We start from the raw sequence: 24,619 nt of genomic DNA, 5'->3' as shown, positions 1-24,619 counted from the left end.
CAGAGCACTTGAAGGTCCCTTACTTTGTGGCTAGCTGCATGTTTGCTCACTTTACAGTCTGCAGAAGAGTCAAGTTTTGCAGATTTTGGCGACAGGAATGCTGATGTGGTCAGATCAGACTGTAAATAAACGTAGGGCAACTCTCTCAGAAATGATCTTGTTCAGTCCTTAAACTCCCTGAGACTAGATGAATGCCGGCTGTAACAGACCTGCTTCTCTGCTCCGGTCCCTCTCCTCCGTCATGCTGGCGACTTTACGAATGGATTCCTGAGGGAGACGTTTCTCTCGCTCACGGCTCCTGTCCTCAGTCTCTTTGCTGAAGCTCCGTTTGGTAATTGGTGGTCTGCTACTTCTATCATTCTTCTCTAAGCGATCACCCTTCTCACTCCTGTCCAAGCGCTCATTCCTCTCGCTGCCTTTCTCAAAGCGCTCAAAGCGGTCCCCACGATCTCTGTCCTTTTCTGATCTGTCACGGCTGGAGCTGCTCCTATGATGGGAATAATAATATTTAGTAAATTCTCTCTCCAAAGTTATCCTGAGACTGCAGCTACCTCTCTCTCCCATCTAAGGGATCCCCAAAGGAGACAGCCACCCTTCACTCTTTGTGTAACAGATGATTTCATTGTACCTCTGTATAGCTCTGCGAGTATCCGGACTCTCTGTTGAGGTCTGCTGTAGAGCAGAGAAGCGGTTCAAGGTAGAAGCAGCTGGACGCCCAGACTCGGAGGCTGAAAAAAAGAATCAGAAAGGTGATACTCCTTCAGGTCTTTTGAGATGGGGATGTGGCTGGGAGAACTGGTGCTGTGAAAAGGGACTGCCACCTGTACGGTAAGGGTTACAGAACTGGGGGTGGGGAAGGGGGCTGTAAGCAGGCACTGCACCATCAGGTGAAATTTAAAGAGTGGAAGTGGGGGCAGTGTAAAGAGAAGGGCTCAGCATGTAGCAACAGACAGTGCGAGAACATGAGCTTATGCAGAGTCTTACCTGATTCCGCAGGCTTTGCCCCAATCCCACCACTGCTTCCTTTTCCCCAGCTCAGTCTGCCACCTGGTGCCAACAGCTGATTATTGTAGTCAATAGAAGCAGGCTGCATGGACAAAGACAAGAGAGGTGTAAGAGAAGCTCAGGGGGCAGCTGCACTGAAGTGCCCCCATCCCAAACCCAACTTGTGAGAAATGAGATGTTGTTTAGCATTTCTTGGATTAATCTTTCATCCCTTTTTCTGATTCCCAGGTTTTCTCAAGTTGCACTAATGTGAACTATTATATTACATCGTCTTCTGGTAATTTATGGTTGTGCTTTGCATTCCATCCACTGTTTCTAGTTTGTCTTATGTGTACAGCATCTTGATGCCATCGTGATAGTGCGATGTAACAAATCCATTAATAAAGAAATAAAATATTGGTACAGATGGGAAGAGAGGATTATTTTGCTAGTTTTTTAGGCAGACCAAGATTATTGTGGGACAATGGATATTATTTATAATTTCACTGCAAATAGGACTGGAATAGAAAACGCAGCTGAAGACATTCCATACTGTTGTATTGCTTCATTTTTAGGGTTTTCAAAGTCAGCGTTGTACCTATACTTAGAATTTTTTTCCTAAGTTCATCCTCTTGCATCTGTTCACATTAAATTTCATCTGCCATATAGATGCCCAGTCTCAGTCTCTAGATCTATCTGTAGAATATTAAGCTCCTCTGAATAATTTTGTGTTATCTCACTTGGCACCCTTATATAACCAGATGGAATGATTAGGTTCTTACATAGTAACATAGTAGATGACGGCAGATTAAGCACAGTTACTTACTGTAATAGGTGTTATCCAGGGACAGCAGGCAAATATTCTCACACATGGGTGACCTCACCGATGGAGCCCTGGTACGGACACTTGAAAAGTGAATCGTAACTTTAAGCTTAGAAATTTTGCGATTAGCCTGCACCGCACATGTGCGAGTGCCTTCCCGCCCGCGTGGTCCCTCAGTTAAGATAAGTCAGCTAAGAAGCCAACCAGGGGAGGTGGGTAGGTTGTGAGAATATCTGCCTGCTGTCCCTAGATAACACCTGTTACTGTAAGTAACTGTGCTTTATCCCAGGACAAGCAGGCAGCATATTCTCACACATGAGTGACCTCCAAGCTAACTAGAAAGGGATGGAGGGAGAGTTGGCCTTTAAGAAAACAAATTTTGCAAAACTGACTGGCTGAAGTGCCCATCCCATCTGGAAAAAATTTCCAGACAGTACACTTCTCCCTCCGTATTTGCAGTTTCAACATTCACAGTTTCGATTATTTACGTTTTTTAGCTTGCTGGCTCCTCCCCCCAAATTACATCAGCTTGCATAGAGAAATCGCTGATTCCCAGCACTTTCTTCACCGTGTTTTGTCTCTCCTTCAGGAACAGGTCAGGTTTCCCACCATGTTATTCACGGTTTCACTATATTCACAATGGTTTTTAATAGAAAACAGCAAACATATGAAAAAGTTATTTGCGTTTTTTTTCTATATTTGCGGTTCTGTTAATCCCTCTATCATAGCGAATATGGAGGGAGAAGAGTAATGTGAAGTGAAAGTATGAACTGAGGACCAAGTGGCAGCTTTGCAGATTTCTTCAATAGGAGTAGATCTGAGGAAAGCTACAGAAGCTGCCATAGCATGGACCTTATGAGCAGTGTCACGGCTCTCAAGAGGTAGTCCGGTCTGAGAATAGCAGAATGAGATACAGGCAGCCAACCAGTTGGAAATTGTCTTTTGGTTACAGGATGACCCAACTTGTTAGGATCAAATGAGATGAAGAATTGGGGTGATGTTCTATGAGGCTTTGTCTGATTGATGTAGAAGGCCAAATCATGTTTACAGTCCAAAGCGTGCAGTGCCATTTCTCCTGGATGAGAATGAGGCTTAGGGGAAAAAACCTGAAAGAACAATGGATTGATTGAGATGAAAGTCTGTAACTACTTTCGGTAGAAACTTAGGATGCGTACGTAGAACCACTTTATCATGGTGAAAAACTGTGAAAAGTGGATCTGCGACCAACGCCTGTAGCTCACTGACTCTCCTGGCTGAAGTGCGCGAGATGAGAAAAACAACTTTCCAGGTGACAAATTTGAGATGAGCTGTTGCCATTGGTTCAAATGGAGGCTTCATCAACCTGGAAAGAACTACATTAAGGTCCCAGACGACAGGTGTAATAGCGCTGAAATTGACTCTGATAGATGTAGATTTAAGACCAGAATCAGAGAGATGAAGGAGATAATCCAGCACCAATTCCAAGGAAGCTGGATCATGATGATGATGATGGAGACAACAGGAAGAAAACCCTTTTGAGTAGTACTATGTCCTTTTTCATGTACAGTGACCAGTGTTGGAAACAGTATTCCAGGTGGGGGCGCACCATGGCCCAGTACAGCGGCATGATAACCTTCTTCGATCCGTTTGTGATCCCCTTCTTAACCATTCCTAGCATTCTGTTCACTCTTTTCGCTGCTGCCACGCCTTGCGCAGACGGCTTCATTGACTTGTCTACAAGTACTCCCAAGTCTCTTTCTTGGGGGGGGGGGGGGGGAGTGTCTCTCCGAGTACCGCACCGGACATCCTGTATTCGTGTATAAGATTTTTGTTACTGACATGCATCACCTTGCACTTATCCACGTTGAACCTCATTTGCCATTTCACGGCCCATTCCTCGAGCGTGTTCATATCTCGTTGTAGGTCTTCGCAATCCTTCTGTGTCCTCACTACTCTGAATAACTTTGTATCGTCCACAAATTTAATCACCTCGCTTGTCGTACCGGAAGGGGTAGTGGAAGGCTTCTTAGCCTGCTTACCCAGAGACATGGTGAATTGTGACACCAGAGTCAAAGTTAGTGGATCCACCCTCGGTGTCATCTTGGTCGGTGCCGGAGATGAACTGGGCTCCGCTTCCATTGCGGCACTGAAGAGCAACCAATTCTTGAGAGTGCGCTTCTGAAGGGAAGAGCAGCGGGATCAGGTGTTGCGACGGTGCTCGGGTCCCACTGCAAGCACAAGTGGTGAGGATCGGTGACAGAAATGGCCAGAGCACAGTGACCGCACTTTTTGAATCCTGTCAGCGGGTGGGACATGGACGGGAATATAGCCGTTGAGAAATCGAACTTGAGGGCGAAAAGAGTCCATAAGGCCCCGATGGGCCAAAGCCCACAACGGCAAAAGAAAAAAAAAAGCGATTTTAAAAAAAATTTTTATTTTATATGGATAAAAAAAGTTAAAACAAAAGAACTAAACATAAGAACAAAAGCAATGCCTCCGCTGGGTCAGTCCTGAGGTCCATTGTGCCCAGCAGTCCGCTCACACGGCGGCCCAAAAGGTCCAGGACCCGTGCAGTAATTCTCTCGGCCCCAAAGGTCCAGGACCCGTGCAGTAATCCTCTATCTCCTTTTCCAGCAGGAAATTGTCCAATCCTTTCTTGAACCCCAGTACCGTACTCTGCCCTATTATGCTCTCTGGAAGCGCATTCCAGGTGTCCACCACACTTATCCATCCATATTTCATACACTAATTTTGAAAGCTCAGTTTTACATGCGCTTTCATTTTGAAAATTAACCCGAGTAAATTCTGCAAGGCTCATTTACACCTGCTAATTTCTGTAGTTTCCAGGAGAATAAATCTGTGCATACTTTTTGAAAGTTCAGAAGCATGTATGCAGATGCAAAACCCCTTCCTAACCCACCCCTGAGAATATTTCTTCTCAGTGTGGGTAAACTTAAAGCTAGGTTTTCTAAGGTGTGCTACTGAAATAGTGCATGCCAATAAAAATGAAAATGCATTATTACCTCTAACTCCCAGACATGGGCAAAATAAAGGATCAAAATAAAGGCTCATAATCCTGAATCCAGCTAATCCGATTTGATTGGAGGTGGGTGTTTGGGAGAAGTGTATTTTCCTGAAATGTTCCATCTCCTATTTATCTTGTCTCTATCATTTTTAACATTTAAAGATATATATTTGAATGTTATAATTAAGGAATATAAACTTTGCAAGAAGCTATTAACCATCAGATTTAGCACCGATTCTTTTTTGCACTGTCTTCTTACAGCAGCTCCTCTGTTCTATCAGAGCAGAGATGAGTGTTTTACCAACTTATTCTTGAAATCTCTTGGTAACATTCTAAATGACCATAAGAACAGCCTTACTGGGTCAGACCAATGGTCCATCAAGCCCAGCAGCCCGTTCCCACGGTGGCCAATCCAGGCCACCATCACCTGGCCAAAACCCAAGATGTAGCAACACTCCATGCCACCGATCCAGGGCAAGCAGTGGCTTCTCCCATGTCCCTCTCAACAACAGACTATGGACCTTTTCTCCAAGAACTTGCCCAAAACCACCTCAAAACCAGCCACGCCATCCACTCCCACATCATAGAAACATAGAAAATGACGGCAGAAAAGGGCTATAGCCCATCAAGTCTGCCCACTCTATTAACCCTCCCTAACTACCCTCCTAGCTCACACTCAGGTGGCGATACCCTTACACTGCCCTCGTAGTGATCCGACGTGGGCAACCCACTTATTCTTGAAATCAGGCACACTGTTAGCCATGATCACCTGCACTGGGAGCTTGTTCCAATGGTCAACCACTCTCTCTGTGAAGAAATACTTCCTGGTGTCGCCATGAAATTTCCCACCCCTGAGTTTCAGCAGATGCCCTCTTGTGGCCGAGGTTCCTTTAAGAAAGAAAATATCATCTTCCACCTCTACATGACCAGTGATATACTTAAATGTCTCGATCATGTCTCCCCTCTCCCTGCGTTCTTTGAGAGAGTATAGCCGCAATTTGTCCAACCTTTCCTCGTACGTGAGATCCTTGAGCCCCAAGACCATCCTGGTGGCCATTCTCTGAACCAACTCAACTCTCAGCACATCCTTACGGTAGTGTGTCCTCCAGAATTGTACACAGTACTCCAAATGAGGTCTCACTGTGGCTCTGTACAACAGCATAATGACCTTGGGCTTCCGGCTGACGAAGCTTTTACGGATACAACCCAGCATTTGTCTGGCCTTGGATGAAGCTTTCTCCACTTGATTGGCTGTTTTCATGTCTTCACTGATGATCACCCCTAAATCTTGTTCTGCCACAGTCCTAGCCAAGGTCTCCCCATTCAGTGTGTACGTTCTGCATGACCTTGCATTTCTTTGCGTTGAAGTTCAGCTGCCAGGTCGAGGACCAGTGTTCCAATAAAAGCAGGTCCTGCTTCATGCTGTCGGACAAATCGCTTTTACTTACAATGTTACATAATTTGGCATTGTCAGCGAACAGTGTTATTTTACCTTGAAGCCCCCGAGGTAGGTCTCCTACAAATATGTTGAAGAGGATCGGACCCAGGACTGAGCCCTGCGGCACTCCACTGGTCACCTTCGACGTTTTAGAGAGGTTACCATTTACCACCACCCTCTGAAGCCTACCGCTTAGCCATTCATTGACCCATGCTGTTAGAGTAACCCCTAGTCCTCTGGCAACGTGCTCCAGAGCTCAACCACTCTCCGAGTGAAAAAAAAATTTCCTCCTATTGGTTTCAAGAATATTTCCATGTAATTTTTGACGGAGCAAAAAAATCGATCCACTTGTACCCGTTCTACTCCACTCAGGATTTTGAAGACTTCAATCATATCTCCCCTCAGCCGTCTCTTTCCAAGCTGAAGAGCCCTAACTGTTTTAGTCTTTCCTCATACAAGAGGATTCCATCCCCTTTACCATCTTGGTCATAATCTGCGAGAGCGGGAAGGCAAGCGAGAAAAAATTAAACAGGTGTTGAAAAACGAGTCTTACTAGCTCTGCGGAAATTAGAAAACTGAAGGACCGCACGCCTACGTCGGGCGGGAAAGAACTTGCGCATGCGGGCTAATCGCAAAATTTCTAAGCTTAAAGTTATGATTCACTTTTCAAGTGTCCGTACCGGGGCTCCATCGGTGACGTCACCCATGTGTGAGAATATGCTGCCTGCTTGTCCTGGGATAAAGACCCGAATGGTCCATCCAGTCTGACCAATCTGATGTAATTTAAAAATCTTTTGTGTTTTTTTTTTCTACTTCTTCTTAGCTATTTCTGGGAAAAAATTAAATACTTTCCAGTTTAAGGGTACAGTAGGCTTGACATGTGGGTTACTTCCCATCACTCGTGAGGTTTACAGAAGACATCATCTACATTTTTCAACTCCGCCTCCTTGTGTCACTGGACAGTGCCTCAGCTTCTCAGTTTGTGCCAAAGCAATGGATGACCCCTAAAAAAAAGAAGGAACACGGAGGGTGTGAGGAACTCCCCGACCTCTCAAGTCTTTTCTGTTCTATAACAAGAATTAATAAACCTAATGGATACATAATCATAAACAAAGGTGGATCCAAACAAATCATCAACCTGAATGCAACCAGAACTAATACTGATGCAGTTCCTATAGCCAAAATCAAAGGTTTTGCTATAGCAGTTCAAAAAGGCTATTATAATAAGTTTAAGGATGTGTGTGGGCCATTATTAAATTATTATAATGAATAATTTACATTTTTTCCAATTTTGATATACTTGTGGTTTTGGGGTGGGGGTATTTGGATTTTTCACTAATATTATATATGAATGAAATAAGATATTATATCCATATGATATATTTTAGTTATATATGAATTTGGGTGGGAGGTGGGTGACAAACCTTCTTGTTGTATATTATTGTAGAATTTCAAGTGATGCTATGTTCTAATTGTTGTTATTTTCTGTACACTTGATGTATATGATAAAATGAATAAAGAATATTTAAAAAAAAAAAAAAAAAAAAAAAAGGTTTTGCTATAGTGCTGGAATCCCTGAAAGGACTTCTGTCGTTTGGTCCCCCATGTAGAGCTACAAAAATTCCTGTGCCCTGAACTCTAAGTCGCCCAGGGTCTGCTGTCCAGAAAGGCCTTAGGGTGGCAGTCCATAATACTGGCCATCAGGTAGTCCTGACCCTTTCCAAATAGCATCTGCCCCTTAAAGGGAAGCCTGCTGAGGGTGGCCTTAGAAGTCGAGTCTCCTGCCCACTGTCTGATCCACAGCATCCATCGGGCGGAGAAAGAATAGGCTTACACCTTGCTCATGACTCTGATGATGTCTTACAGAGTGTCTGCTACATAATTCAGAAAGGATCATCTGAGGGTTCTCATCTTCCTCCAAGGCTGGGACTCAAGCTAGCTAAGTGTGCCAAGCATGTGTCACAAAGGAAGCCACGCCTGTTGCTTTAATTCCTAAGGCTAAAGCTTCAAATTGCCTCTTGAGAACCACATCTACTTTGTGGTTCCGAGTATCCTTCAACATCATACCTCCTTCACTGGGCAAGGAAGTCCGGTTTGGTGACCTATACCAACAACAAATCCAAGCCATTGAAAATCTGAAGCCATGGAGTAAAGCTTGGCCATAGACTTGGCTACTCACAGAGACCCCTCTGGAGACTTTCAGTGGTCAGTGACGAGCTTTGTGATGTCAGGATGCGAGGGAAAGAACATGGTCAGAGTCACTGAGCCATTCATAGTTGAGCACTACGACATGGAAGCTGGCAGAAATTCTCGTTGCAGTTCACACAGCAAATTAGCTATTATGCCCAGGACCATTGATGCCTTGAACAGCTGCCGCACTGAGGGGTTTTCTTCATGGTCCAGGTCCATCACTGATTCTTGTCCACTGGTCTCAAGCAGAGAACCAGGCTCTGCTAGGAAAACTGCATTCTGGGACAATAAGGGAATGGAATCAGACCTTCCATCCTCCCAGTTGATGTCATACTTGACCCCCAGGTCCAGCTCTGGGTACTTGTCTGCATATGACACAGGCTGAGGGCCAATTCTCGGTGCTGCCACAACTGTCGCACCTTCAGCAGATGCTGGGGGACCCTAGCAGTTTAAATAAGCATGCCACATCAGACTCATAAAATGCGAGGTGAAGCTTTACACAGCGGGTCTCGCTGACCCCAGCAAGGACTCTCTGATGGTCCTCCTGGGTTCCATGGCATTCACGCATCTACGCTTCGCCAAATTTCCTTCGGAGGACTCTGGAAAGGGCCTCATCACCTGGGAGAAAGTCTCCTGCAGACCCCCAGCCCTGGAGGACTCAAAGGAGGCTGAACTCAAGGCTCCAATCCCTCCCCCGTATGCCCTGTTGTACATGGATGCTCCTCGGTTGACCATCCAGCACAAACCTGGAATGATACAAGGGTAGAAAAGCGTGAGGGTTCTATTCTTATTGATTTTAAGCAAATCTGAGGGGTTTTGAGGCCAAAATGGCCACTGCCAGCAAATTCTTGCCAAAAACAGTCTGGGGAGGTTCTTCTGAAGTTCAAAAACTACAGAGAAAAGTGTTTTAAAGAAGGGGGACCTTAGCTCTGGCTCCGGAAACCTTAAAAAATATTTTTTCAGACTCCTTCTCCTCCCCTCACCTGATTTTCCCCATCAGCTATAATAGCCTTACTGATTGTGCCATGTGGTGCCTGCCTGCCTTAGCTCAGAAGTGCATCTGGAACAAGAACTCTTGCCTCACAGGTTTGCTCTATGAACTTAGTCTTCGGGCTGCCAGTTGGACAGATGTTGGACTGAGCATCAATCACCAGAAACCCTCTCGCCACAAAGAGGGAGGACCACGCATTTGGCCCGCTGTTAATCCTGGCCAAGCCAGGAAGAAGCCAAACAGCCTGCACTCAAGCTCCTGATAAATCAGAGATGCGAGCAGCTACTCAGAGGACGGTCCCTGAGCTCCAAAAAGATTACAGCAGGCTGGCTAGACAGGTATCCCCAAGGGCTGATCCTGCTAGCAGCAGAGTTCCACTAAGTGAGTCTGTGTTTTCTCCAAAACAGAAGTCCTAACAAGACGAAACCTCTGGGCACCATGCTTCAAACTTAAAACGACAGGAGAAACCCAAAAATAATAAAGCTGCAAAGGAGATCAGAAACACATCTGAGCAACTTGCTTGCAGAAAAACTGAGGGGCAGGAGCAAGCTGACTGGGAAGGAGGAAGAATTGAAAGATGAGCGATATTCTACAAGCAACTAGCAGGTTCAGATGCATAACCTAGGCATTCACAGTTATGCACTGCGACGTGGAGACTGGCAGAATACTAGACACATTGCACTAGATGTGGAGGCTGGCAGGAATACTAGACACATTGTACTAGAATAGTTATTTATTAGACTTTATTTGTCACCTTTTTGAAAAAATTCACCCAAGGTGGTCTACAACTAGAATAAGCTGGACATAAGCATAGACAATTACAACAGCAAACACATTTGAATAACAGAACACATTCTAATATAGTTTAATATTCACGTCAACACAATACATGTTAAAATAGCTCAGCAACAGAGAGCACAAATGGAGGTGAACATATAGATAGATAGATGCCATAGAGCGTAGATCATTGATTGGTCATCATTATAGAATATGTAATATATTGGCACTGCAGTTTTCCAGTTCAAAGGGAACTACAGTACATCTAAAAGATTATTTACCAACTTTTTTTTCTTACAAGGTGAGTAGTAGTGGCTCATGGCCAGAAGGGGGTGATATCTACGGGGAGGTAATGGAATGGACATCAGGACACATGATAGTGCAATATTTTGTGGAATTTTTCTACAAAAATGGCCTGCTTTTCGTATGATTCTTGGTAACTCTAGTCAGATACAAGCATATGTGTTAGATAAGGCCACGCCCAATAGAAACGTACGAAAAATTGGTGAATAAAAATCTAAATATGGATGTAGCCAAGGCCAGAAAAACACACTACATATTAATATTAAGGGAAAGCATAATATTATTTTTATGTACTTTGCTATTAAGCTAGATCATGGAGGAAATCAGGATATACATGGATTCCATTTTGTTCTCTGTCTTTCTGTATTCTTCTGTTTGATTACTCCATTTTGTGTTTAGCCTATGTCCTTTGTTCAGAGTTTCCCGCTTCTAAGCCTCATGGTTCTAATTGATACCAGATGTGCCTTAGGCTGGTTAGAAAAAGTATATGAGATTACGTATCCCAACCTGAGATACATATAAATGGTTTAAATATGAATGAAAATACATGGTCTGAATGAAGGGGCCCCGAAAGTGAGTGATTATGTGTATGGATGTGTATTGACCAAAAGAATGGGTTTTGAAAAAACATATTATATATATTTGCAACCTAAAGAAATTTAAAGGAAGCCTGAGCACAACATCTGGAAATAATTAGCTGTCTAGCATAGAAAGGGGGAAAACAGCCCCTCCTTTTCCTCCAAGGCTGACCAGTTTTCAACACTTTTTTAGGTATAACATGAAACTTGGTTGTTCAAAGCAGGCTGAGAACATTTCAGCAGCTTGCTTGATACATAGACAAATTGTCTGAAATAAGTTTTAAGAATGACAAAAAGAATATTGATTGGATATATAATAAAATGTTAATGTATATTCAGAAATGAATGTAAACAAACAAAGTTCTGAAACTTTTAAACATGTAGAGAAATTTTCTTTGTCTAACTTTAAAGACCACCTCTGTTTTTGGTTGGCCCATGGGCCAATGATGTCATACTAGACTAAAGGTATATAATGGAGCTGCGAAGTATTGAGTTGAGTTCGTTATCAGAAGGCCAGCATTTTGGCAACTATAACGACCTCCCACTAACGCAACTAGCCTTTTGATGTCCATGATAGGAAACAATAGAAATAATAAAATTAAATATTTTGGTGAACCTTGCGTTAGCGTCATTTTTCATGTTTTTGTTATTTTTCACACCTTGAGTGAAAGCTAGCAGCTTAATTGGCAGCTGCAGCTTTATGAGTGCGCTGGTGTCTCATGGTCCATGCTCAAAGGCTGCATCAGTGTGCTCAATATTGCCAACTCAAATTTGATCTATAACTAATTTTTATATTTTTAAAGAGTGCTTAAAACTTTTCTGTTTCAGAAGTAAATAGTGGGAGAATGTTTTTTGGCGTCTTCTTCATCAACACTGTATAATGTCTTTATACATCCTACTCATAGATCAATTCATCTAGCTTCTTAATATGTAATCCGCTATGAACTTATTGTTGGCAATAGCAGAATACAAATGAACTAACTGCAACTATACAGGTACCCCAAGGGGTACAAGAGACCTTCGCCCACCCATTACCTCTCCCTCCTTGCAGCCAACTCTTTCGCTCACTGCTGTCTCCCCAGCCCCATGGCTGCAAAGAAACCTAAACCAGGTGCCAGGCCATAGCCTTGTGTGCACCACCAGCAACATTTGTGGGTACCCTCCTCCAAAACAAGAAGTTACATTGAAATGGAAGGATCAGCAAGAGTTGCCAGTAGCATGAACAAAGCTACTGAGTTTGTTTCTTTGCAGCCATGGTGTTGGGGAGGCAGCCAGTGAGCATGTGAATGCCATATGTGGGGGGGGGGGGGAGGAAAGAAAGAGAGAGAGATGAGATGCTTTATAGCTGGGGAGAGGAGAAAGACACATACAAAGAGCAAATATCGCATGGCTTGTTGGGGGGGAGGAAGACATACAGAAAGATGATGGTGCACGACTGGGAAGACGCATGACACCCTCCTTTCCTTGTACTCAAACCCACCTCACATTCTCTCACCCTTGACCTTCCCGCCTCTGCCAGAACACAAAAGTCTCCCAAGTCTCAACATACAGCACCTTCCCTCCCCAGGCACCCCACCCTGCCCCTACTCAAACCCTAGCAAACTTGCACAGCAGCCACTCAAAGCACAGAGCCAACAAACTGTTCTACCCTGTATCTGCTCAGGTTGAGGCATTTTCACACAAAAATGTGGACTTACTTTCGTGATCTTTGTGATGCGGCTGGTGTCAATAGGTCGGCTGCCTTTGCTGATTGGGACTGTGTTCCAACCATCATCACCCACCTGACCTCCTCGGCCCCCTGTCAGAAAAATCAAAGCTGAATAAAAGAGCCAGGCCCATAGAAAGAGAACAAGGGACAGGATACAAAGCAAGATAGGAGCAGCACCCTAACATGGGGCAAGATGACATCACCACAGTGTAAGAAGAACAGGGAGTGGCATGGCAGAGGAGGCAACTAAGTCCAGCTGGAGGTATATATGTCCTGCACTTACTTTCCTTCAGAAGCATATGTACTCCGCTTACAAATGTAAATAGTGCGGATAAGAAATCTTTTCAAGAAATAAATATGGTAAGGTTGGGGGTAGGAAAGTGGAGACAGTGAGTTTGGATTTTTGCTTCAAGTTAGAATGGGGAGAGATTTGACTCTTCCCTGAAGTCTGCGAGAAGACCTCTGTACCCAAGACTTTTGTGGTGGGTGATTGAGAGATTAACTTCTGAACTTAGTAATAGCCTGGAGTACACTTAACTTTGTACTGTCTCAGGTAGAGATTGTAAGCCCTCTGGGGCAACAAGGAAATAACTTATTTTGAGCTATCACTGAAAAAGCCTGAGCTAAATCCAAATAGATAAAGTCTGTAGATTCATCCAATGTCTCGTGTGGTGATAAAGTAGGGGGAGGAATAGGGCATCACCTGAGGTTTGGCGTACTGGGGGCTCCCTCCTCTTGTCCTTGCTGGACATTAGTTGCTGGACTTTAATCTGCTCCCGATGCTGTTCCAGTTCTGCCTCCTTGTGAATTTGGTCAATCGTCTTGGGGCCCTGGTCACCTCTCCGAGGTACCCAATTAGTCTGCAACAGAAAATGAGGATATTGGAAATATTACTCACAGACCTAAAAACTCATTGTGCCCCAAGACTTACCATTATAAAAATGAAACTTGAGCCTATCTGATAATTTCTTCCCCTTTAGTCCTGTCAGTCCAGAAAAGTGGGTTGTCTGTTGAGCAACAGGCTCAAACAAATTGTTCTGCTCAAAAGTAACTAAACAGTACTGTTAACTGCCAACACAGGCTTCAGTGGAGCTCAGAAACTACTCCCCAATAAATTGAAACATATATACAAATTCTTCTCAGCCCTCAAGGGCCAACAGGCATCCAAGAATCAGCTTAGAGAAGCATAAACAAACTGAACATTGTAAGTAGGCACAAGAAGGACAGGGCAGGAATCTAGACTGTCTCACCTATCTACTGGAAAAGAACTTACCAGGGTAAGTACTGATGGCGCTGTTAGGCCAAAAAACAAAAACCTAATGCTTGCCAAGAAACAAAACAATTGGCAAAAGGCTTTTTCAATTCCTACTCTCAGAATAGGCACCCGTGTCTATGATGATAATAATATTAAGACCTCAGTAATCTGGGCTGATGACTCATGGGTGACAAGCACCAGACTACTGCTTAAATGAGTCTGCCTCGTACATCATTTAAGTCTTATTAAATTTTATTTGCTTTAGTTATAAAAGATATAAATGTGTCTGTGAAAAAAACTTTTTTATACTATCTTGCACACGGTGCTCTTTTGAGTGAGAAGGAATTAAAATTTCTAATTACTAATCCACAGACTGCTCTGTTATTAACTTCATGAAAAATATAAACCATAAAACTAATATGTTGCTATCATAAATGTGAAGATAAGGCCATCAAAAGCTTATCTAAATCCCAAAAGTAATAGTGTTACTGCTAGACAGAGGTCCATTTCGCTATCTTCGTCAGTAGCAGGAACGGATTTATCCCTCTATTGAAAAATGGACAGGCAGAAATTCTTCTACTTTAGAAACATAGAAAGATGACGGCAGATAAGGGCTACAGCCCATCAAGTCTGCCCACACTATTGAACCACCCTTTTAAGTCTACTGACCCCCTTAAGTATAATTATAATTATACTGCCACTCTACTGACCCGCTCTTTCAAGTCTATACCCTAGTGACCGTATTCCTTGGCATGACCCTTTTAGGGATCCCTCATAGGCATCCCATTTATTCTTGAAGTCTGGGATGCTGCGGGCCTCGATCACCTGCACTGGAAGCTTGTTCCAATGCTCAATCACTCTTTCCGTGAAGAAGTGCTTCCTGGCGTCTCCACGAAACTTCCCTCCCCTGAGTTTGAGCGGATGTCCTCTTGTGGTCGAAGGTCCTTTGAGAAAAAAGATATCATCTTCCACCTCGACCCGTCCCGTGATGTACTTAAATGTCTCAATCATGTCTCCCCTCTCCCTACGCTCTTCGAGAGTGTAGAGCTGCAATTTGTTCAGTCTTTCTTCGTACGAGAGACCCTTTAGCCCCGAGACCATCCTGGTGGCCATCCGCTGAACCGATTCGACTCTGAGCACATCTTTACAGTAATGTGGCCTCCAGAATTGCACACAGTATTCCAGATGAGGTCTCACCATGGCTCTGTACAATGGCATCATGACTTCAGGCTTCCTGTTGACGAAGCTTCTCTTGATACAGCCTATCATCTGCCGTGCCTTAGATGAAGCCTTCTCCACTTGAGTGGCAGTTTTCATGTCTGCACTGATGATTACTACTAAGTCTCGTTCTGCCGTAGTCCTGATTAAAGTTTCTCCATTCAAGGTGTAAGTTCTGCATGGATTTCCGTTTCCGAGATGCATGACCTTACATTTCTTGGCGTTGAAGCCCAGCTGCCAGATCGAGGACCAACTTTCTAAAGTACGCAGGTCATGCTCCATAGTATCCTGTAGATTGTAGCCGTTTACTATATTGCATAGTTTGGCGTCATCAGCGAATAAGGTTACCTTACCTTGAAGCCCTTGAGTCAGATCCCCAATGAATGTTGGAAGAGGAGTGGGCCCAGGACTGAACCCTGCGGCACTCCGCTGGTCACCTCCGACGTTTTAGAGAGGGTACCGTTAACCACCACCCTCTGAAGTCTGCCACTTAGCCAATCTTTAACCCATGCAGTTAGTGTCTCTCCTAAGCCCATCGATTCCATCTTGTTCAGCAGCCTGCGGTGTGGGACGCTGTCAAAAGCCTTGCTGAAGTCTAGGTATACGACGTACAAGGACTGTCAGATTTGGAAAAATAAAATTACCAATATTTTTTCAAAGTTTCCTCAATTAATACTGGGAATTTTATTTTTCCAAATCTGACGGCGAGATCTGAGCTGAATAAAGATCCACCTGGTCCTGGGCACATCAATGCTGGAAGGACTTCCATGCTTTAGCATAAGCCGACACTGCTGATGACTTCTTAAGACTTCATAAGAGTATCAACAACCTGGGCAGAGGCACTCAATAGCCATGCCGTAAGATCAAAGTGACTCGGATCTTCAATGGAAACTGGACCCTATGAGTGAAGGTCCGGAGAGGCGCTTTGCTGAAGGCTGCAACCTCTATGCAGACACATCAGATCTGCGTACCAGGATCTACGAGGCGAATCTGGAGCCACCAGAATGATGTGGCCTGGATGAGCTTCAACCCTCCAAATGACCCGGCTGGTCATCGGCCAAGTTAGAAAAACATACAGGAGAATTTCCTAAGGCCACAGCTGCACCACAGCGTTGAATCTCACGGTGCTGGGTTCAGATCTTTGACTGAGAAACGATCCGATTTCTTGTTTCTAGCTATGGCCATGAAATTGAAGTGAGGCCATCACCAGCACCCCACTATCACTTGGAACGTCTTTGGGGACAGGATCCACTCACCCAAATTCAAAATCTGTCTGCTGAGGAAGTCAGCCCAAACACTGTCTATCGGCAACACTAGGAGATGATGCTCCGCACAAAGAAAAAGAAAGTGGGCTTCCTGAGCTAGAGGAATGCTCTTGGCAACTGACGTAGGTTACTGCCATTGCATTGCCAGAGAAGACCCTGACCACTTGGCCCTCCAGAGCCTTCTGCAATCTCATCAGAGCTAGCCAAATGGCTCTGAGCTCTAACTGGTTGAGGGACCACTTTTGCTGAGAGAGCGTCCAACACCCCTGAACAAAAGAGCAATTACAATGGACTCCCTAACCCCGAAGGCTGACATCAGACAGCACCATGATCCAGAAGGCAATGTGTAGCAGTAAGCCCCCACAGAATGACTGTGGGAGAAGTCACCAGTTCATGTTTGCTCAACCTCCAGAATCCAAGGTAGATAGGTTTGCAAGGCATCCCTGTGCCAAGTCCAGCAAGAGAGAAAAAATGCAGAAGACGATGTCTGTACACCCTCAACCAAGGAACCACATCTAGTGGGCAACCATGGATCCCAGAAATTGAAGATAAACCCATGCTGATCGAGTCAGCCACTCTAAGAACATATGAAGTTGCCTCCGCTGGGTCAGACCAGAGGTCCATTGCGCCCAGCAGTCCGCTCCCACTGCGGCCCATCAGGTCCATGACCTGTAAGGTGATCCTTGTCTAAACCCTTTAATCCCCCTTGTCCTTCTATCTATACCCTTTCATAACCTATCTCTACCTCTATCTATATCCCTCAATCCCCGTATCCTTCAGGAATTTATCCAATCCTTCTTTGAAACCCGGTAGTGTACTTTGTCCTATCACAACCTCCGGAAGGGCATTCCAGGTGTCCACCACCCTCTGAGTGAAAAAGAATTTCCTAGCATTGGTTCTAAACCTGTCCCCTTTCAATTTCTCTGAGTGCCCCCTTGTTCTTGTGGTTCCCAATAGGCTGAAGAATCTGTCCCTTTCTACCTTCTCTATGCCTTTCATGATCTTGAAAGTCTCTATCATGTCTCCTATGAGTCTCCGCTTTTTCAAGGAAGAGAGCCCCAGCCTTTCTAACCTGCCTGCGTATGAAAGGTTTTCCATACCTTTTATCATTTTCGTCGCTCTTCTCTGAACCCTCTCAAGTATCGCCATGTCCTTCTTGAGGTACGGTGACCAATATTGGACACAGTACTCCAGATGCGGGCGCACCATCGCGCAATACAGCGGCATGATGACTTTCTTCGTCCTTGTTGTAATACCCTTCTTAATAATACCCAACATTCGGTTTGCTTTCTTTGAGGCCGTTGATTTCATTGTTGTATCCACCAGCACACCCAAGTCTTTTTCAAGGTTACTTTCCCCAAGCACTGATCCCCCCATTTTGTAGCTGAACATCAGGTTCTTTTTCCCTATATGCATGATCTTGCATTTCTCTAAAGTTCATTTGCCATTTATTTGCCCACTCTTCCAGTTTGTTTAGGTCCCTTTGTAGGTCTTCACATTCTTCCGCGGTTCTAACCTTGCTACAGAGTTTGGTGTCATCCGCAAATTTTATAACTTCACACTTTGTCCCCGTTTCCAGGTCATTTATAAATACATTGAACAGCAGCGGTCCGAGCACCGACCCCTGCGGAACACCGCTCGTGACCCTCCTCCAGTCCGAGTAGTGGCCCTTCACTCCAACCCTTTGCTTTCTGCCTGCCAACCAGTGTTTAATCCATCTGTTTACGTCCCCTTCCACCCCGTGGTTCCACAGCTTCCTAAGTAGCCGCTCATGAGGTACCTTGTCAAAGGCTTTTTGGAAGTCAAGATAAATGATGTCTATGAGTTCCCCTTTGTCCATCTGGCTGTTTATCCCTTCAAAGAAGTGCAGTAAGTTCGTTTGGCACGATCTTCCCTTGCAGAGGCCATTACTGCAATGACTGAACCCATGGCCTCTATTTGAAAGTGTGGAACCTTGAGAGCCGTATTCACGACCTGAAGATCTTCTGAGATTTCTGGGCATGAGAAAGTATGTAGTATCTGACTGAGCCCAAGAGTTTGGGTGACCCCCAGCTCTAGAGTTAATATCTTGCCAGCGCTGAATGATGGCTAGAACATTGAGCGTCGTGACCGGGCAACCTGTACTAAAGTCCATAAACCAATCTGGCAAATTCCAGCTTGTAGCCCAATCAAGGAAAATCCAAGACTCACTTGTTGGACATAATGTGCATCTAGGCGGAAAAAAACACAGAGCCAGCCTCCTATCTGAAGAGGAACATCCCTCGGCCTGGCACCATTTTGCCTCTTCACCAGGGGGCGCAGAACTAGAGGAGAAAGGCATGGATACCTGTAGCCATTATACCATTATTGGTAGCCCTGTGAAGAAATCTGCTATGTGGCACTTGCATATGGTCAGGATCACTGTGAGCCACGAAATTAGAACGACCAGAACCCCTCCGGTCTGGGTCTGCTATCAGGCAGAGCCTTAAGGCGACGGTACATTCTAGAATCCATGAGGTCATCCAGACCATAGCCAAAACAGTCCAGCCAAAGTAGCCTTGGAAGTGGAATTACCAGTTCACTGTCTGAACCAAAGCATTCTGTGGGCAGAGATGGAGTATGCCAACACTTTTGCCAAACCCACATAAGGTCATACAATGCCTCCGCCATATAACCAAAAAAGTTGAGGAGGGGGAACCACCTCCTCACTCTCCATTGTGCGCATTTTAGAGAAACTGGCGTGTGCAACGAAAGACATTGCCTAAGCAGCTTTAATGCCTAAAGTAGCTGTATCAAAGAGTTTCCTGAGGACTACATCCACACAGTCGTGCATATCCTATAAAACTACACCACCCACACTGGGGAGAGAGGTGCGTTGAGCCACCTGCACCAAAGAAACCACCTTGATCTGGTACAAAAGATGCTGACACTCCTGTGCCAAAGGATACCAGTGTGACATAGCTCTAGCAATTTTCAGAGCACCCTCCGGAGAGACAAACTACTCCAAAACCAGAACGAACATATCAGGGTGCCAGGGGAAGGTAGCAGACTGCAAGCCAATACCACAAAGTCAGAAGGAAAAAGTGGATGGAGCCGGCTGAGTGACCAAAATAAACACCTGCAAAGATGAAGAAATAAGGTCCGGCAAAGCCGCAAACTCAAATAAGAGCAGGATTGTGAGAGCATTTCCAGGCTTCAAAACCCACAGATCCAGCACAGAGTCCATGATCACCCACCCCGGGAAGTGTTGCACTTGCAAATAAGTCTGTGAATTCTTACGCAGACAGAGCTTCAAATTTGCTCCAAGCACTAAATTACCCAAAAAGAGGACAAAATTACGTTGAATTAAAATAATAAAATGGGGAGAGCAGAACAAACACATCTGCAGTCATGCGTACAGAAGGAAAGAACTGAAGATTAATGAAAGTCTCCAACAAAGCATTATGCCCACAGCATGGAAACAGTCATCCGTCCCATCATTAAGGATCATAAAATCAGCTCAGAAGAAAAATCCAATTACAGGCCAATTGCAAATATCCCTTACTTGGCAAAGCTGACTTAGAAGATAGTATTTAACCAAGTATCAGAATTTATAGAAAAAACGAATATTTTACATCTAAATCAAACTGGCTTTAGACAATACCACTCTACTGAACATTCGTTGATTGGCATGTCTACTTCCATACTTTACTACTTGGATCATCATACATCTGTTCTTCTGATATCTATTGATCTTTCATCAGCATTTGACACAATTGACCACAATCTTTTAATAGAAAGACTTCAATCCACAGGTATTATGGATCAGGTTCTTCTTTGATTTAAATCCTATTTTGAAAATCACTCATCAACTGTGTACTTCAACAATATAACTTCGGAAAGTTTCTCAGCAACATACGGTATCCCGCAAGGATCCATTCTTTCTCCTCTTTTAATATTTTTCTTGCACCTCTCATGACCCTTTGTCAATCTATTGGTTTTACAGTATTTGCTTACGCAGATGATATCCAGCTTTTAAATCCGCTGGATCCCAACAGTTCTTTAGAAACATTAGCAATTAATGAGAAACTTGAACAGATTCACCAGTGGCTTGATACCAACAGATTAGCTTTTAATATCAATAAATCAAATGTTATGCTCTTTCCATGGAAAGATAGTTTGAAACTTATTTTTCCAATTTCTATTAAGGGTATCACTCTAAAGCTGATAAATAGAATTAAGATCTTAGGGGTTACCTTAGATGATAAATTAACCTACCATGACCATATTAGTAACATTGTTAAATCAACTTTCTATAGACTACGTCAAATCCATTCAGTGCCAAAATTTTATGTGAATATATTAATCCACTCCTTGGTTATTACAAAATTCGATTATTGCAATGCCCTATTCAAGGGAATAGCCCAAAAGGAAATTAGACGTTTGTAGATCATCCAGAACACATCAATCAAACTTATAATGAAAGCCAAGAAATTCGATCATGTGACTCCTCTTCTTAAAAAAGCACACTGGCTTCCTGTCGCACATCGCATAATGTACTAAGTTTGCTTACCTTCAAATCTCTGATATACAAAACTCCGGCTTTCATTTACAAATCATCGATTCCTTATACTTCATCCAAGTTACTAAGGTCATCCCCTCACTTAAAATTATTAATACAAGACAGCACTTCATCTTTTCCATTACAGCTCCTCAAACATGGAATTCCCTCCCTATTTACTTAAGAGAGGAAAAAAATTTGGATAAATTTAAGAGCAAACTTAAAAGCTTTCTTTTTAAAGACGCATTTAATGACTAAAAGGACTGCTTAGGAGTTTCACTTTATTTTCATATCTTCTTTGAGATTCTTCGTTCTCTCCCTTCCTATTGTTTTTAACCATAAGTGTCTTCTTCTATTAACCAAATTGTATTTCTTTCCCCATCCTTTCCTCACGTTTTATTATGTTTATTAAACTAGTCTTCAATATGTTTTGCAAGACTTAGTTTTTTGTTAGTTTTCTTTGTCCTCCCAATTTTGTAATTTTATTGATTTGTTCATCGCTTAGAATTTTGAATAAGCGATTAATCAAATTTTATAATAAACTTGAAACTTGATAAACTTGAAGATGGAGCTAGAAAGCCCAATGAAGTATAACAGAGGTAGAGTAAAAAAATCTGGAGTGGATTCCTTCTGCAGCAGCATGCGGCTATAGGGAAATAACCCTACTGTCTAGAATGTCTCACCTATTGCACTGGAAATTCATTTTTAAATGCAGGGACTGAATAAAATGTTCTAAACTCACTCTTGTAGAAATATGTTGCAAAAATGAGCTGGAACAAGACAGTCCTTTTTGGAGAACAGAGGCCTTCCAAATCTTAATGCAATCCCTAATCCTCTCTCACATAGACTACTGTAGTGTTAACACTAGTTCTTTGCTCTAAATGTTGCTATCGTGTCTACAACTAGTTCAAAATTTGAACAAGTTTAAATTAGGCATCACTGCCTTTAAGATCCTGAAAGGGAATACCCCCTGACTGCCTAACAGAGTTGGCCATCCTACCCCAGGGTGCCTCCAACAGATATTCCACCAGAAATATTTTCCACTTAATATTCCCAGCATGCAACAATATAAAGTCTACCAGGCAAATTATCTTATCCATCCAGTATCAGTTAGCACAATGCTGGAACCAACTACCACTTACACTATGATCTTGTGACCACTACCTCAGATTCAGAAAAGTTAAAAAAACATTTCTACACCAAGACAGGGAATCAACTCTGAAGTAATTGTTTGGTGTACAACATTGCATATGCCTGGTAGCACTGTAGAAAAGATAAGTAGTAGTATTATAAAAAGCCCTTTTTTAAAATTGGCTAATGCAACTCCTGGGACATAACAATGAGCCAATGGTCAAGAAGATTTTTGTTAGAATGGTCATACAGATTTTATGTTAGAAGTAAATGCTCAATATTAACACCCTCAAGCACTAAAAATAGCAGCAGGAAAAGATCACCATTTGTGCTGACTATTGTGTAGGTCTTTTCCCCTTTCCCATAATTTAAATGACTTTGTATCTACTCCATTCTCATCATAGCTAGGCTAGATAATAGGGAAGCTGGAAATGATTATTTTGGAAGGGGACGAGGGTATTAAGACTCATGATGCTATAGGCCTACAACTCTAATCAATACTGCGGGAGAAGGGATGCAACATGATCAAACTTTTATTAGAAAAATCTGTTCATTACTGCTGGCAATCTCCCCCCCTCCCCCCCCCAGAAGCAGCATGAGCAATTTCTAGATACAATACTGAATAACTCACATGTTGGACATAAACAAGCATTGACTTATGTGCAGAATAGTCAATCAGGGGTTTAAACAGCATTTAACAACACAAATGTGCACCATTCATTCTTCCAATCTAATCTGGCTGAAATTACATGTATGGTGAAAACCAGCAAATACTTGATTTAACTGAATTTACCTCATAGCTATAGCTGCCTGATGTAATCAGTTTTCAACTAGAGAAACCTATATGGGTAAAAATCTCTGCAAAAAACGACTCCATAATGCTTTATTCTGTGAACCCAAACCAACAGTAGGCAGGATAACTTCAGTAATGAAAATGCAGGGCTACAGAGCACCAGAAATCATTTCTTTGCAACAAACTCCAACCAAACCAGATCTGAAAAGTGTGTTTAAAAGTTCATGACAAACTCCTCTGGGAATCAAGTCAAAGAAAATAAAACAATCTTTGCATTCCATGTACGAGAACAAGATTTAGCCAGGAGGCAGAGATATCATCAAAGAGTGGGGGCAGAGACTTACCCACCCCTGGGTGAGGAAGTTTCAAGTTTATTTAAACTTTGATTGATCGCCCAATCATACATTCAAGGCGATGCACAATTCTAAAACAGGGAAACAAAAATTCATATACCAAAAACATGACTTACTAGACAGATAGAACCAATAAGGAATGTAGGGATGGAAATACAATAACTGAAAGCAAATGAGACAATTAGGGGTCAAGTCTTCAGCAGGGTTGAAGGGATCAGGGGTCTAAACTGATGTGTGTGGTCCAAATTTGTGATGTCTAGCAGTCAAAAGCATCTTTAAAAAAGAAAGCATTTTATCTTGCTCTTAAATCTATCGATATTTCATTCTTCCGTTAAATAAATTGGTAAGGAATTCCACAATTGAGGAGCCGTAACTGAAAAGATGTATTGTCTATGCGTATTGATGGTTTTAACTGAAGGAACAGCCAGCAAATGTTGGTCATTGGACCGAAGTATTCCAGTAGAAGAGTATAGAATTGAACCCTATCAATGAAAGCTGGGGATTTGTAGAGCAGCGCCTTAAGAGATAACAAACATATGCAACATTGGAAGCCAGTGGGATTTCTTGAGAACTTACCAGTCGCAGATCAATCACATCTTGCAGCATGAAGCGAATTCGAGATGAGGTTTTTCGCTCCTTAATGATCTTCTCCATTTGATGAAAGTACTGGGCCATCCTCGGCTGTGGAAAGAAAAGAGGGTGTTAGCTGGCTCTTCATAGATCCCTTTCTTTTATCAGAAAGAGTCAAAATCCCCCCCCATGCAACCCCTGACCGTCCTCCCTCCCACAGAGGATCATTTTCTCCATGAATCAAAGCTACTTCCTGGGCTTCCATTAAATGTTCTCTGAAGACAGCAGTTCACTATCCACACACATTGGTTACATCAGTGTTTTTCAAACGTTTTACACCCGTGGACCGGCAGAAATAAAAGAATTATTTTGTGGACCGGCAAACTACTAAGACTGAAATTTTAAAAAACCGTCCCGTCTCTGTGAGCTCGGTCCCCGCAAATTAAACGTAAACCGACAACAAGCGAAACAAAGCTCTACACTCGTTAGAAGGAACTACCATATTTCACGCATATAACGCATTTTTACAAACCGTGCATAACCTTGCGCGTTATACGCGTGAGCGCGTTTTCCAACTTTTTTTTTTACATAGTTCCCCCCCCCCCCCCCGCAGGACCGCTCGCACCCCCACCCTGAAGGACCGCTCGCACGCACTCGCACCCCCACCCCGAAGGACCGCTCGCAACCCCACAGCCTCCTGACCCCCCCATCATGTAGAA

General features: G+C 43.4%; 1 protein-coding gene across 8 annotated transcripts in view; it reads right to left on the bottom strand.

Annotated features, from left to right (window-relative positions):
- EIF4G1 (eukaryotic translation initiation factor 4 gamma 1) overlaps positions 1-24,619 on the bottom strand; it is a 292,071-nt gene that overhangs the window by 70,788 nt on the left and 196,664 nt on the right. For all 8 annotated transcript variants that reach the window (XM_033959150.1, XM_033959151.1, XM_033959152.1 and 5 more), the window contains 6 exons: positions 23,907-24,011; positions 13,500-13,656; positions 12,786-12,886; positions 985-1,087; positions 629-728; positions 210-487 (listed from right to left, as the gene is read on the bottom strand). In XM_033959150.1, coding sequence (XP_033815041.1) covers positions 210-487; positions 629-728; positions 985-1,087; positions 12,786-12,886; positions 13,500-13,656; positions 23,907-24,011 — 844 coding nt within the window. The remainder of the gene's footprint in view (positions 1-209; positions 488-628; positions 729-984; positions 1,088-12,785; positions 12,887-13,499; positions 13,657-23,906; positions 24,012-24,619) is intronic.

The sequence above is a fragment of the Geotrypetes seraphini genome, chromosome 9 (assembly GCF_902459505.1).
Source record: "Geotrypetes seraphini chromosome 9, aGeoSer1.1, whole genome shotgun sequence".
Classification (NCBI taxonomy): domain Eukaryota; kingdom Metazoa; phylum Chordata; class Amphibia; order Gymnophiona; family Dermophiidae; genus Geotrypetes; species Geotrypetes seraphini.
The sequence above is the reverse complement of the archived record's forward strand: the minus strand, read 5'-3'. Positions and strand labels throughout refer to the sequence as shown.